The sequence below is a fragment of the Branchiostoma lanceolatum genome, chromosome 13 (genome assembly GCF_035083965.1).
Source record: "Branchiostoma lanceolatum isolate klBraLanc5 chromosome 13, klBraLanc5.hap2, whole genome shotgun sequence".
Taxonomy (NCBI): Eukaryota; Metazoa; Chordata; class Leptocardii; order Amphioxiformes; family Branchiostomatidae; genus Branchiostoma; species Branchiostoma lanceolatum.
This window is the reverse complement of record NC_089734.1, coordinates 15,794,395-15,807,798: the sequence shown is the minus strand read 5'-3', so window position 1 is coordinate 15,807,798 and position 13,404 is coordinate 15,794,395. Positions and strand designations below refer to the sequence as shown.

Below are 13,404 nucleotides of genomic sequence, written 5' to 3'. Positions count from 1 at the left end.
TTACTCCCTTTGAGAAAGGAAACGAACCAGAACGTATCACTCCCAAATGTGTATTTTGGTATTCTGTACGATGAGCCAATTGTATCGTTAAAGATAAAGAAAACGTATACCCTACGACGTTGTAGTTTGAGCTTTTTCATCCGCTTATCATTATTTTGATATTGATCCTTCCAAGATTTCTGCTATACAAAAGTGGACTATTCCAACATCACCTTTCTACAGACGATTACGAAATAAGCGATGTCTATATCGTATTTCAGTTCATACCTTTACCCTTAATACTATATCACACAGAAGCCCAAGTTACAATTTTTGTTACGTTCAAGGTTTAAGTATTCAGAAGTGCTTTAACATACTGAGAAATCACAGATGAATTAGAAAAGTGTTTCGTCACGACTATAACTGATGTACGAGTACCAGCATTTTGCCTGAGTGTCATCCTAGTTCGTTTCGGGGCTCCCACACTCCCTGGTTGGTGAAGGGAGAGTGTGGTAGCACTGGAACGTAGCTAGGATGACAATCACTCAACCTCCACGCACTCTAAAGTACCATATGTTCCTAATACTAAGGTCTGACATTCACAGAAATGGCTGGACTGTTCACTTCGATAGGATGGAGTTAGAAATCTCAGATTCTCACCCAAGTAAACATGTGCGGATCCGTCGGCTGTCAACTCCATCATCTGTCGAGTCTGCCAGTGGAGCTTGGTCAACAAAATGGGTGTGGTACTGGCAAGACAACTCCTCTTGGTGTGAATATGGCATTACTAAGGTTAGATATCAGTGTTTATTGTTATCTCCATGAAAAATGGAGATATAGTTTTGGTTCTGTCTGTGTGTCTGTCTGTCTGTCTGTGTTTCCGCACTACTGTAGTCAGCATAACTCAAGAACCTCTTGATGGATTACGATGATATTTGGAATGTGGGCTGGTGTTGTGAAGCCGAAGTTCAGGTCGATTTTGGGCCCCCTGGTATGTGACCTTGATACTGCAGCAGAACTTCCGTTTTTGTATAAGTCATTTGCATAAACAGGATAGCTCATGGAGATATGAGGTCTACGAACTCTTGTTAACCTTGTTCAGATCAGGCCTTTGGTGCATCTTTGGCCTTTGCGCATGGGTCACTTTGATGCCCGCCTCTTCCAAACTATATCAGGTAGCGTATGACCACCAAATATGTAGGGGATAATATACATGCAATATTTACTTCTCAAAAATCTTGGTATCATTATGACGTTTAAGGCGTCATGATGACGTCATCTTGATGATTATGTAGGCTGAAAGTGTCTAAATATGCTATTCCCGTAAAAAGGCATACAAATCTTTGACAAACAGCATGTCTGACAAAATTTTAATGCAACATCAACACTAACAGCAACCCCCCATCCGGTAACAGGGCTATGAAAAAAAGGAAAAGTAACACATTCAATGAAGAGGTATTAATCTATTTCTGTATTTCTTGAAACTAAGAAATGGCAAGACTATTCAATTAGTCCAAATTGACTTTCTGTATTTCTTGAAACTAAGAAATGGCAAGACTATTCAATTAGTCCAAATTGACTTTCTGTATTGTCATATTGAAGTATACAATTGTTATCCGCTTCTTATCAAGATACCACATAAGAACTGACAATAATCATAGATACTATGATAGATGATAAATACGTCATGTTGTTTCCTACAGTATGAATCATCAACTTACATTACCTCTGATGACATAGAGCGAGCATACCTCACGAAACAGCCCAGATACAACTTCCAAACAGACGAGTACACCTACATTCTGGACTTTACTAAGATGTACCAGCAGAACTTGGATCCACGTTACTCCACCAAGAGGCTTGTGCGAAGGCGTCCAGTATTTGTACAATTCCAGACAGCGAGGTATGTCTTTTTCCTTTGACATGATCTCTGATGCAGTTTACATTTTGCAGCTTTTAGTCGGGACATTGATGATTTTGTTTGGGTACATACTATTGCAAAATCGGCTGGTTTTCTTTATTTACATTACATTTACATTTAAAGTAACTCTCACACATAGAAGTAAAAACCTGTGGTCAAGCAATCGTACCGCAGCTATTTTTCTCTGATTAGCCATGTAAAGATGATATCAATAGAAAAATTATCACCAAGGTTATCTGTGCGGGCAGTTTTAAAGACACATTCTTTGGTTTTCGTATTCATCCTCCACAATTATGTAAATGACACACTAATTTACATAATTAATGTCGAATTACAGGCTGTGTTGGTAAAAGATTTTAGTTTAGTTTAGTATAGTCACTCTAATCATATAACAACCATATGTTTATTGCACTAAACCCAACAGAGCCACAAACACAAGACAGTCCTCATCCGGGACAAAGGGATCTCTTCCAAAAACATGGAAGCCACTGCCACAGAAAGAAGCTTTCATTAGAGTTCCCCTGGCACCTACACACTCAGAGTTTAAGGAGGTATGTCCTAGATTAAAAATCCCTCTTGGTTGATTAATGCATGCAGCCTCAGTATGAATTTATGGGGCTGTACAGTATTTTAGCTTTTTGAATGCATCGTATGTAATCCTTTGTTCATTCTACTAGCAGGGAAGATTAAGGTGCCGTTGAAGGGTGGCTGAGGAGTTTTGGGGTGTTTTTGAAAAAAACCCTTTCTTAAGCTTCATAAACCTTCCTCAACCTTAATTTTTTCAGGTAGTACCTGATAGCAAGGTGATAATTTATGCAAATTAGTATGAAGTCATTATTACGTCATCAAGATTTATAAGGCCATGCCCATTTTTAGAGAAAAGGCTTTCCTTGGCTTGTACTTCGATGTTTATCAATATAACTTTGCAGGAATGATAGTAATACTTAAAGAATTATGCATGTAAACGAGTATATTTTGAAATATCAATTTGTGGCGAATTTGTTTTTTGTTATGAAACAAAAAAACGCCAAAAATCGTCATTACATGAATTTCTCCTTATTTTGAGACATTGTTACAGGGTAGCCAACCTCTTTCTCTCCTGCTAAATAAGTTAACTAGTAACCTATCAAGGAAATGGTGAAGTGATGTTACTGTATGGGAGAAAAGGTCAGGTAGAATATTTCTAGAAAGTTTGGTAAAATTCCTATCCCACACAGCAATCTTACTTAAACGTGTCGCTGTACAATATGCAATCATTCACCAGCCTTTCAAATCAATATTCTACATATTTATCTATTAGGCCACACAATTTTTTTTTTGCTTCTCGGAATAGCCTCTCATTTTCTTCCCCTTATTCAGAAATTGGATCGCTATTCCCATTCACAAATTTTCACTCACGATTTTACTGTTTTTTCAGTTGTAAAAGTCAAAAGACACCAAAATAGTTTATCAAGGCCCGTATATACCTCAAAAGTGTGGTCACATTTTATCATAAGTCATAATTTTAGATTTATTGAAGATATTTCGCAATGCAATCTTTATGTTACATGGCAAAAGGTGATTTTGTTACTGAAATTATAGTACTATAGATCAAAGAAAGGGGTGCATTGCATAAAATGAGCCACACAAAGTTGAAAGTTATGTTATGTAAACTCTAATCTTCACGCCAGACTATCTGAAAAAAAATATATTTTATTTTTTTCGCTCTGTCGCTCCACCATTTTTCTGAAAAAATCCAAGAATCGACAAATAAAATTGGTGTGGCCATATGTTTCTCCAACAAAGTGGAAGGTAGCATAATCTATATAAAATACCATACTTTGTGGCCTTTGTAGCTTTATACATTGTAGGCTTCCTCACTTGCCATGTATGATGCTTGGAAGCGCTGATGCATATTTTAGGCATGTATGACAATGTCATCTGGGACAGCTTCGGTCATAATTATAAATGTACCCCCCACCCTCTGTTCTCAGGTGGAGACGCTTTTCAGACAGACAATGAGAGAGAACATGATCATTCTTCAAATTGAGAGGGTGCAGAATCCACGCCTGTGGGAGAAATATGACATGTGAGACGACTCTCTTCTTGTTCTGAGATGAATGATCTTTTTCTGTCCTTTTTTCCTGTTACTGCCCATTGTTTCATTTCAGGAATCTTCTTCTTTCATACACATGTCAAAATAACAATAGTGATACATAATGCAATGATAACAGGTCTTCAAATATATGTCGTGTCTTATTCTGTATTTGATACGCTCCTATACAATTCAAAATCTAGCTCCTACTGGATAAATTACGGAGATTACTTCGGGACGTTTCGAGTGACATCCATCACTCTTCTTCAGAGTCACTCGAATGTATTTGCTATGGTTTTGTTGTTAATATTCCAGATTGTGTTAAGTCATTTGCTTGCATCTTTACATACAATTGATGACAATGTGACAATGTTACGTAAAATGTGAAAACCATCGAGTCTTTAAAGCAGAATATATAAAGTGAAGTTGATTGACCAATTTGACCGTTAGCCTGTTCCAAGTTCCTTGAGTGATCACAACGGAGACATTTTACAGACAGTAGCTCTTTCTCCGAGTCATGATTTTTGTTGTTTCAATTGGACATTTACAGGAATAAACAGCAAATGACGAGGAAATCTATCGGCAACCAACGTGGATGGGGCGCAGGGACTAGAACTCACAAGCATAATGGTAAATCATGTTCTTGTAAAATCATTATTTCATTGTAAAAACTAATAAAAGATTACCTAAACCTGCAATTAGAATGCACCCTCTTCTCTTACTATAACGGTTAGCTGTTTACGATAAATTAGAAGGTTATTGTAAATGGCAAGAAAAAGGGAAGAGCCATATATTTGCAAAGCACTGTACCAGTAACAGATAAACGTATATATGATAGATCTTGAACTGGCTCTTCCAAAATTTCACTGTCTTACAGTATCATTCATTACTAGTCTCACCAACTTCCATTTTTCCTTCTCTATAGCATGCTTAGTCCATCTAGTGTATTATATGATTACACTGACGTAGCATTAGTGTAGCCTCCATAGCAGGCTCTCTGGGCCTCTTTCTGTCTTATGATACACTTTTTGCTGATTACTTTTTTTTTTGTACTGGGTCGTTTGTGCAGCCAGTCCGTAACCATTAGACCCGGTAGATACCGCGGTAGATACGACCCAGTACAAAAAGAAGTCATTGTAAAATGGTGTATTATAAGCCGAACAAAAAAGGCTGAGAGAGCCTGCTATGGAGGCTAGTGTTAGTGAATGATTGCCTCATTCCTTACTCTTGTAGATGAAAGGAAGCTATTCCACGGCACAGAACCAGACATCATCAGGGGCATCTGCCACCAGAACTTTGACTTCCGTCTCAGTGGGAACAATGCAACCGCGTATGGAAAAGGGAGTTACTTTGCAAAGAAAGCTTCCTACAGCCACGCGTATTCTAGGGCCTCACCTGATGGTAGAAGATTCATGTTTCTCGCTAACGTTTTAGTTGGTAGCTACACCACAGGAAAGTCAGGTATCCCCCGCCCTCCTCCCATCGACCAAAACGATCCAAACGGTGATCTCTACGACTCTTGTGTGGATAACGAAGCTAATCCCAAAATTTTTGTTGTCTTTAAAGATGACCAGTGCTACCCTGCATACCTAATCACATATCAGGATTCAAGTACAGGTTATCATTTCTCAAACTCACCGAATAAATCCCAAGGTACATCATCATTGGCAACAAATGTGCGTGTTGCAACACTCCAAACCTATCCAAACTATAGTAGGCAAGGAGCAGCCCTATCATCATTGGCCTCAAGCTCACCTTCTCAACAACCTGCTTCTTCTACCCCAAACTATGGCACAAAAGCGGCAGTCCAACCATCACTAGCCACACAAACACTTTCTCAACAATCTGCTCCTACCTCTTTTCCAGCCTATGTCACTCAAGGGGCAGCCCAACCATCATCGGTCACAAGCTCACTTCCTCAACAATCTGCTCCTACTTCTTATACAGCCCATGGTACTCAAGGGGCAGCCGAACCTTCGGCCACAGGCTCACCTTCTCAACAATCTGCTCCTACTTCTTATCTAGCCTGTGGTACTCAAGGGGCAGCCCAACCTTCGGCCACAGGCTCACCTTCTCAACAATCTGCTCCTGGACCTTCCCCAGCCTATTATACTCGAAGGGCAGCCCAACCATCGGCCACAAGCTCACCTTCTCAACAATCTGCTATTACTTCTTATCCAGCCTATGGTACTCAAGGGGCAGCCCAAACATCGTCCACAGGATCACCTTCTCAACAATCTGCTCCTACTTCTTATCTAGCCTATGGTACTCAAGGGGCAGCCCAACCATCGGCCACAGGCTCACCTTCTCAACGATCTGCTTTTTCTTCTCATCCAGCCTATGGTACTCAAGGGGCAGCCCAACCATCGGCCACAAGCTCACATTCTCAACGATCTGATTTTCCTTCTCATCCAGCCTATGGTACTCAAGGGGCAGCCCAATCATCGGCCACAGGCTCACCTTCTCAACAATCTGCTATTTCTTCTTATACAGCCTATGGTACTCAAAGGGCAGCCCAACCATCGGCCACAAGCTCACCTTCTCAACAATCTGCTCCTACTTCTAATCCAGCCTATGGTACTCAAGGGGCAGACCAACCATCGGCCACAAGCTCACATTCTCAACAATCTGCTCCTGCCACTTATCCAGCCCATGGTACTCAAGGGGCAGCCCAACCATCGGCCACAGGCTCACCTTCTCAACAATCTGCTTCTACTCCTTCCCCAGCCTATTATACTCGAAGGGCAGCCCAACCATCGGCCACAAGCTCACCTTCTCAACGATCAGCTTTTTCTTCTCATCCAGCCTATGGTACTCAAGGGGCAGCCCAACCATCGTCCACAGGATCACCTTCTCAACAATCTGCTTTTCCTTCTCATCCAGCCTATGGTACTCAAGGGGCAGCCCAACCATCGGCCACAGGCTCACCTTCTCAACAATCTGCTCCTACTCCCAACGATCAGCTTTTTCTTCTCATCCAGCTTATGGTACTCAAGGGGCAGACCAACCATCGTCCACAGGATCACCTTCTCAACAATCTGCTTTTCCTTCTCATCCAGCCTATGGTACTCAAGGGGCAGCCCAACCATCGGCCACAGGCTCACCTTCTCAACAATCTGCTCCTACTCCTTCCCCAGCCTATTATACTCGAAGGGCAGCCCAACCATCGGCCACAAGCTCACCTTCTCAACGATCAGCTTTTTCTTCTCATCCAGCCTATGGTACTCAAGGGGCAGCCCAACCATCGTCCACAAGCTCACCTTCTCAACAATCTGCTTTTCCTTCTCATCCAGCCTATGGTACTCAAGGGGCAGCCCAATCATCGGCCACAGGATCACCTTCTCAACAATCTGCTCTTACTTCTTATCTAGAGTAAGGTACTCAAGGGGCAGCCCAACCTTCGGCCACAGGCTCACCTTCTCAACAATCTGCTATTTCTTCTTATCCAGCCTATGGTACTCAAGGGGCAGCCCAACCATCGGCCACAAGCTCACCTTCTCAACAATCTGCTCCTACCTCTTATCTAGCCTATTATTCTTAAGGGTCAGCCCAACCATCGGCCACAAGCTCACCTTCTAAACAATCTGCTCCTACTCCTTCCCCAGCCTATTACACTCGAAGGGCAGCCCAACCATCGGCCAGTGGCTCACCTTCTCAACAATCTGCTCCTACTTCTTATCTAGCCTATTATACTCAAGGGGCAGCCCAACCATCGGCCACAGGCTCACCTTCTCAACAATCTGCTCTTACTTCCAACCCAAACTTTGATATGCAAGAGGCAGCTGAATATTAATCGTCCATGACTGACTCACTTTCTCAAAAACCTACTCCTACTTCTTTACGCAGCGAAGCCACAATGCACTAAAAGCGTCCTCTGTCTAACGTTTGACCGCTTTACCGCTTTACCTTACCTTTATTCATACTTCTTACTCAGCCTATGCCGCACAAAGAGCACCCCAACCATCAGTAGGCAAAAGTTCACGGTGGTCAAATTATGCCCAAAAGTCCCAGACTTTTTTCGGACACAAAGCATGTTCTTTCACGTTCGATCTGACATGATTGACGTACGATCGAACAGAACGCGTGTTCGGTTTGGGGTTACCTGAGGTCATTAGCAAGTATCCACTGAAATTCCTTGCCGACTGGCTCTTTTTCCTGCGTGCCTCACATCAGAACGGAAACCGACTTTTTTACAAATACAAATCATTTTCTGGACGATAAGTACATGCCGACATGTTGATGTGGTTAATCAACATGTCAAGAAGCTACTCACGTCTTTGTTAGTGAAGTAAAATATTTCAAGGAATGTTTACGCCGGTATTAGTGACCCCCTACCCCTATCCGTGCGGCATGACATGCGTGCAAACACCATATTTAGATCGGGACCAAAAAGCGTCTAATTTGCCTTATTGACGGCTTGAAATAAAGCCAACAGTTTTCCTGAGGTTTCTGTATTAGGGATTTTTTAAAAATGCAGATATGTTGAATTATGGGTCTTGGAAGGTAAAAACAAGCAATTTTACGCCTTTTGCCCGATCTCAAGAATATTTCTAATTCGAAAAATAAGAAATCCTAAGACAAAAGTTACATCTTATGGTAACGTTCTGTAAACTGCCAAAATGTAGAATATTCAGTAAATCTTGGAGCCAATTAAAATCAGTTTTCTGGTTTTAATATTCCCGTTCTAGAAGGCGGCATTTATCGGGCTCAAGCCTGAATTTACCCGGATTTTTCTACAGGATTCGAAACGCTGACATTGGGGGCATACGCAATACACATTTCCTTTAATTTGACCGAGGGGATCGTTTTGAAACTATTTATGAAATTTGAACAGATTCACAGGCTGGTGGGCATCGGCCCGCGGGAGCCCGCAGAGGCGTCCGGTAACCCGATACCCCCTTAGTGATTGGGACTTTACCATAGCGGCGGACCAGCGTGGTTAACCATCTCTAAAATCTGCACATCACTTTCTCAACTGCTCCTACTCAATTAGCCCAAACCTTGATACGAAAGGAACAGTCCAACCATAATTGGTTGCAAGCTAACCATCTCAACAGCCTACCTCTACTTTCAATCCTAACTATGGCTGGTAAGGGACGCCCAGTCATCATTGGCTGCAATCTCACTTTCTCAACAATCTGCCTCTACCACTTAGACCATGTTGATTTGATTATATGGATGACATCCTCCCGGAAGCCAAAAACTGATGTGAGCGTGCGAATAAAAAAAAGGTTTAGCAACAAAAAAAAGTTGCTTATACTGTATCATAAAATCTACGTGGTCAGGAAGGTTGAACAAATGACCGAACACACTGAGTATGATATACCGAAATATAGGTTCTTTTTTGTTTCTTCTTTGACTTTGACATTGATGTTGGTATGCTACGACATAAGTATCGCTTTCCAATATCTTTTTTACAACTTACGGCATACATTTGATCATTTTGCAGCCGCTTTGTTTTATTTACAGTATGGTGGAAACCTTTTTTTCATTTTTTTAATCGGACGAAAATTGGTGCGCGCGGGGATGTCATCCATATAATCAAATCAACATGGCCATATGATAGCTCAAACTACCGTAGGCAAGTGCAAACCCAGCTGTTATCGGCTTCAGTCCTTCTTTATCAACAAACCTACTTCTATTTCTAGGAGCTAAGGATGGGCCAAGCCTGTCAAGTTAACACATTAAATAAGTATGGCTTGATATGAATTGGTTAACAAAATACTAGTAGTTATTTCCAGATCTGTGTATATATCAGAGATCAATGTGCTATGGAATTGGTCAAGATGTTGTATCACACTAACATCATCATAAATTTCTAAATCGAGCCACAGCATGAAGCTAAAGTGTTCTTTTGAATGTACGAAACTTCTGTGAATCACTTGATGGTATATTGAACACAATCAAAAACTTTGTACCTGCGAACATTTCAGTAACGGATTATCCACGGAATGTGATGAATGAACTCGAGATCGGATACCGTGCGTGGCATATTTGAAAACGTATTATGTATCGCCCAAACAGTGATGTTATAAGTGTTTGTATAACAGTTGTCACATTGTTTTCCTCCAAAGTTCGCACAGGTAGTCTTAAACTATTCATACACTTTTGCGTGCATTTCAATAAATGATTTTTGTTGCCTCATAGGAAGCCTTCATGTTCATTTAGCTTGATTTTTTTAGGTATTAATGTATTGGCTTGCTTGTGCTAATAAGTAATACAACGTCATTGGTATCAAGTTACCTCATATTCGGAGGTCAAAGGTCGAAGTTTTTAGAGGGCCTCAGAACTGACCTTTGTCTAGAGGTAATGGCCACGTTTTGTTCGTTTTGTTTGATATAAATATATACAAACAATTAAAACTATAGGATAATACAGTAGAAAGAGAACATATGCGGGGGTGGCTTTTCGTGGGCCTCCCCCAGAAAAAAATAGTATGAATGGTTTGAATTATACATAATCGACTATATCGGCAATTATGACCAAGGCATCAGAAAACCATCAGTTTTACTAGCATACGCCATTCACAAAGCAGGCAAACTTACAGTTCCAAGGCCAGTTGATAGATAATTGGTTAAATCTTGGCTACGTTAAAACTTTCACCGAACTCAACAACTGTTGCATGCAGGCTTGTGTGACAGTCACCGTGGGAGGTCATTGACCCGTAACGGTGACCTCAATATTCGCATAAGCTTGCCATGTTGATTAAAATTAGAACCTTAGCAACGCCAGAACCTCTGCTGACGTACTCCCAACTAGTTTCCAACCTACCCATGACTCACCCCAAGGCCGTAGACAAATCTCTGCTAACTCATTCCCAACCAAGTGACTACTATCGGGACGTGGGAGAATCACCCCCGACCTTCACACGACCAAAAACAAAGAAGAACACTGAAAGCCGTATTAAAGCTAGCCATGGTCCGAATTTTATCTCTCGGTGATGTTAACAACATAGAAGAATGGATTGTGGGTCACTTGATTTTAAAAAAATGGTCCCTCTTTTGAAAGTCGCTGAATAAGTCCATTTCAATTCGTGAGAGGGTCTGCAATCGGTCAGGAATTAGTCAGGAGAGATTCGGCAGTCTGTGGCTAGAGGTCGGGATTGTTGGGAGTAGGCTAGAAAGCATTCGGGGCTCAGTCTGGAGTAATTCATGTTCTGGTTAGGAGATGGTCGGGACATGTTCGGCGCCAAAGATAGGCGTGGCCTAAAAACTGGTCAGACTGCTCCTGAACTTCAGCCGATCGCGACCGAGTCGGCTGGTGTTCGGGAGCCATGTTCGGCTATGTGTAACCGAGGCTTGACTGTCCATCACAATTAGCGGTTCAAACAATGAGAGAGTGACTATATGTCCGTCAAATATTAGCATTTTTATGTTTTGATTTTGCATTTCTACGTTTTGGCGGAGGTGGGCGGGGCTGTGGGATCGGCCTATTACACTAGGCACGTGAAACTATGGAGATCACCGGTGTAGCTTATTTATGTGCCGCTTTTTGTGTTCGCAACACAAGGAGATATGTTTCACAAATATTTTCTATGATCCAGAAACACTCGGCCTCAATATTGACTTTGAAGACGACGAAAAGGTTTATTTCTACGAGGGGCCGAACACCAGCTGCAAGTGGACCATGAGACAGCTACGCCGTCTATAGCGGAGAAGAGCGGCTTTGCAGTAGATGCGCCCAGGAACAATGATGAGAATTACTGTGTCATCTGCTTTGAACCGGCAGATGTTATTCATACTTCTGTTTAACGTTCTGGTAAGGAACTAATCGACCAACCAACCAACCAACCAATCAATCCATCAACCAAACAATTGATCGATCAATTAATAGACCAATGAATCAATCAATCAATCAATCAATCAAACAGACTGTATTGCACAAACTTTATAGTGCAACAATTGTAACTGATAAGATGTATGGCAAGTAATATCTACGCCTTTGCTTATCATAGTTCTATATAACTTAAGACTGAGCACTATGCTACTATTTGAGTCAATCTATATGGAACATGGATTACATTGAAATTGCACAGGAGACGAAGTTAACACGGATTCTTTGTGCCAGAAGTGCGATTTCTTTTTAGAAAAACGATAGAAATGTATGAAAATCCACGCAGTTGGGCAATTTGATAATAAATAGCTAAACCTTCAGAATTTTCAAGATGGTCATCTTTGGCAGTCTAGTCTCAGGAAACTTTTCATGATGAATTAAGGGTGCACTCGTTTGGGGCTTGGTATAAAGGATGCTTAATTTCAGTAGTGGATCAAGCGTTAGGTTAGAGTATTCCTGTCTGTGAAGGATTTTCTGTTACTGTAAATGCATTTAAGTTCGCGTGGTTTTTATTTCGCGGTATGGAGAAAAAGGGGTGTTGGCGGTGGTTTTAAGTTCGCGTTTGAAAGAATAGTAGCGCTACAGTGGGTGGCGTCGTGTGGCGCAAGTGTAGAGCGCGCGGCTGTCAAACAACGGGACCCGGGATCGAATCCCAGGGTTGTGCCCAGTGACATGTCCGAACTTGCGCCCCGACGTTGTGCCCTTGGGAAAGGCACTTTACACGCATTCCCCCCTCAGTTAGAGGGACAAGTCTCCAACGGCAGCTGTCTTCAACTGGCGGACGAGAGCAGCGCCAGGCGGGCTGGCGTTATCAAGGCGGACCTCGAGTGTAAGAGTCATCCGGCAGCTCGCTGCAAGCATCCCAACCAGAACCAGCACGTCTCCCTCGAATTGGTGCCGCTGGAGAAGGCGGATGCCCAAAGTGTGTGGGTCTCAGATTCACAACCTGTCATCCACCTTAAACAAATTCACGCGAAGGCTACCGTGTCAATTGACACGGTCACCATACTCGATCTGTATTTGTATCTGTACTATGTATCTGTACTATGTATCTGTACTATGTATCTGAATACGAATAAAGATAATACGAGTGGTTGCCATTACGATGAGCGCTACAGTCATAGGCGGTTTTGAATTCGCGCTGAAACTAGTAAAAGCTTACCACGATACTGGTGACAAGCATGAGGAGGATGTGCCGGGCTGTGGTGACAGTGCATGGCTTGTGTACTCAGTATTAAGCCACCTTCATCATAAACTCGAGGCTCGTTCACGCAATTTTTGTGTGGATGAAGACTAATCTTGGCTTTCATATTAATGTGTTTTGTTGATTCAAGTTTCATATTACTCTCGTACACAAGTCACTTGCTACCAGCAGAAGAAAAAATACTGAATTGTGCGTTTGACATTAGTAGGGTAATCTGGGCACTTTTTCTATGTGACCCGCTCGCATGAACAGGTCTGGTGCTCGTTCCATTAATTTACAGTCATAATAAGTTTAGTATCATAGGCCAGGGAAAGAAAATCACATCAGCTTTTCAATGATACATAAACCATTGAAATTGATCAAGAAACAACGGAGATATGGTCGACCAAAGTT

At 41.9% G+C, this 13,404-nt stretch overlaps 1 protein-coding gene across 1 annotated transcript; it reads left to right on the top strand.

Moving 5' to 3' along the window:
• Window positions 1–1,702: 1,702 nt before the first annotated feature.
• Window positions 1,703–5,999, top strand: LOC136447716 (protein mono-ADP-ribosyltransferase TIPARP-like). The gene is made up of 6 exons (XM_066446758.1): window positions 1,703–1,882; window positions 2,325–2,451; window positions 3,874–3,968; window positions 4,525–4,604; window positions 5,208–5,650; window positions 5,841–5,999. Exons 1-6 carry the CDS (start codon window positions 1,797–1,799, stop codon window positions 5,997–5,999), a joined length of 990 nt encoding a protein of 329 aa, XP_066302855.1. The 5' UTR covers window positions 1,703–1,796.
• The last annotated feature ends 7,405 nt before the right edge of the window (window positions 6,000–13,404 follow it).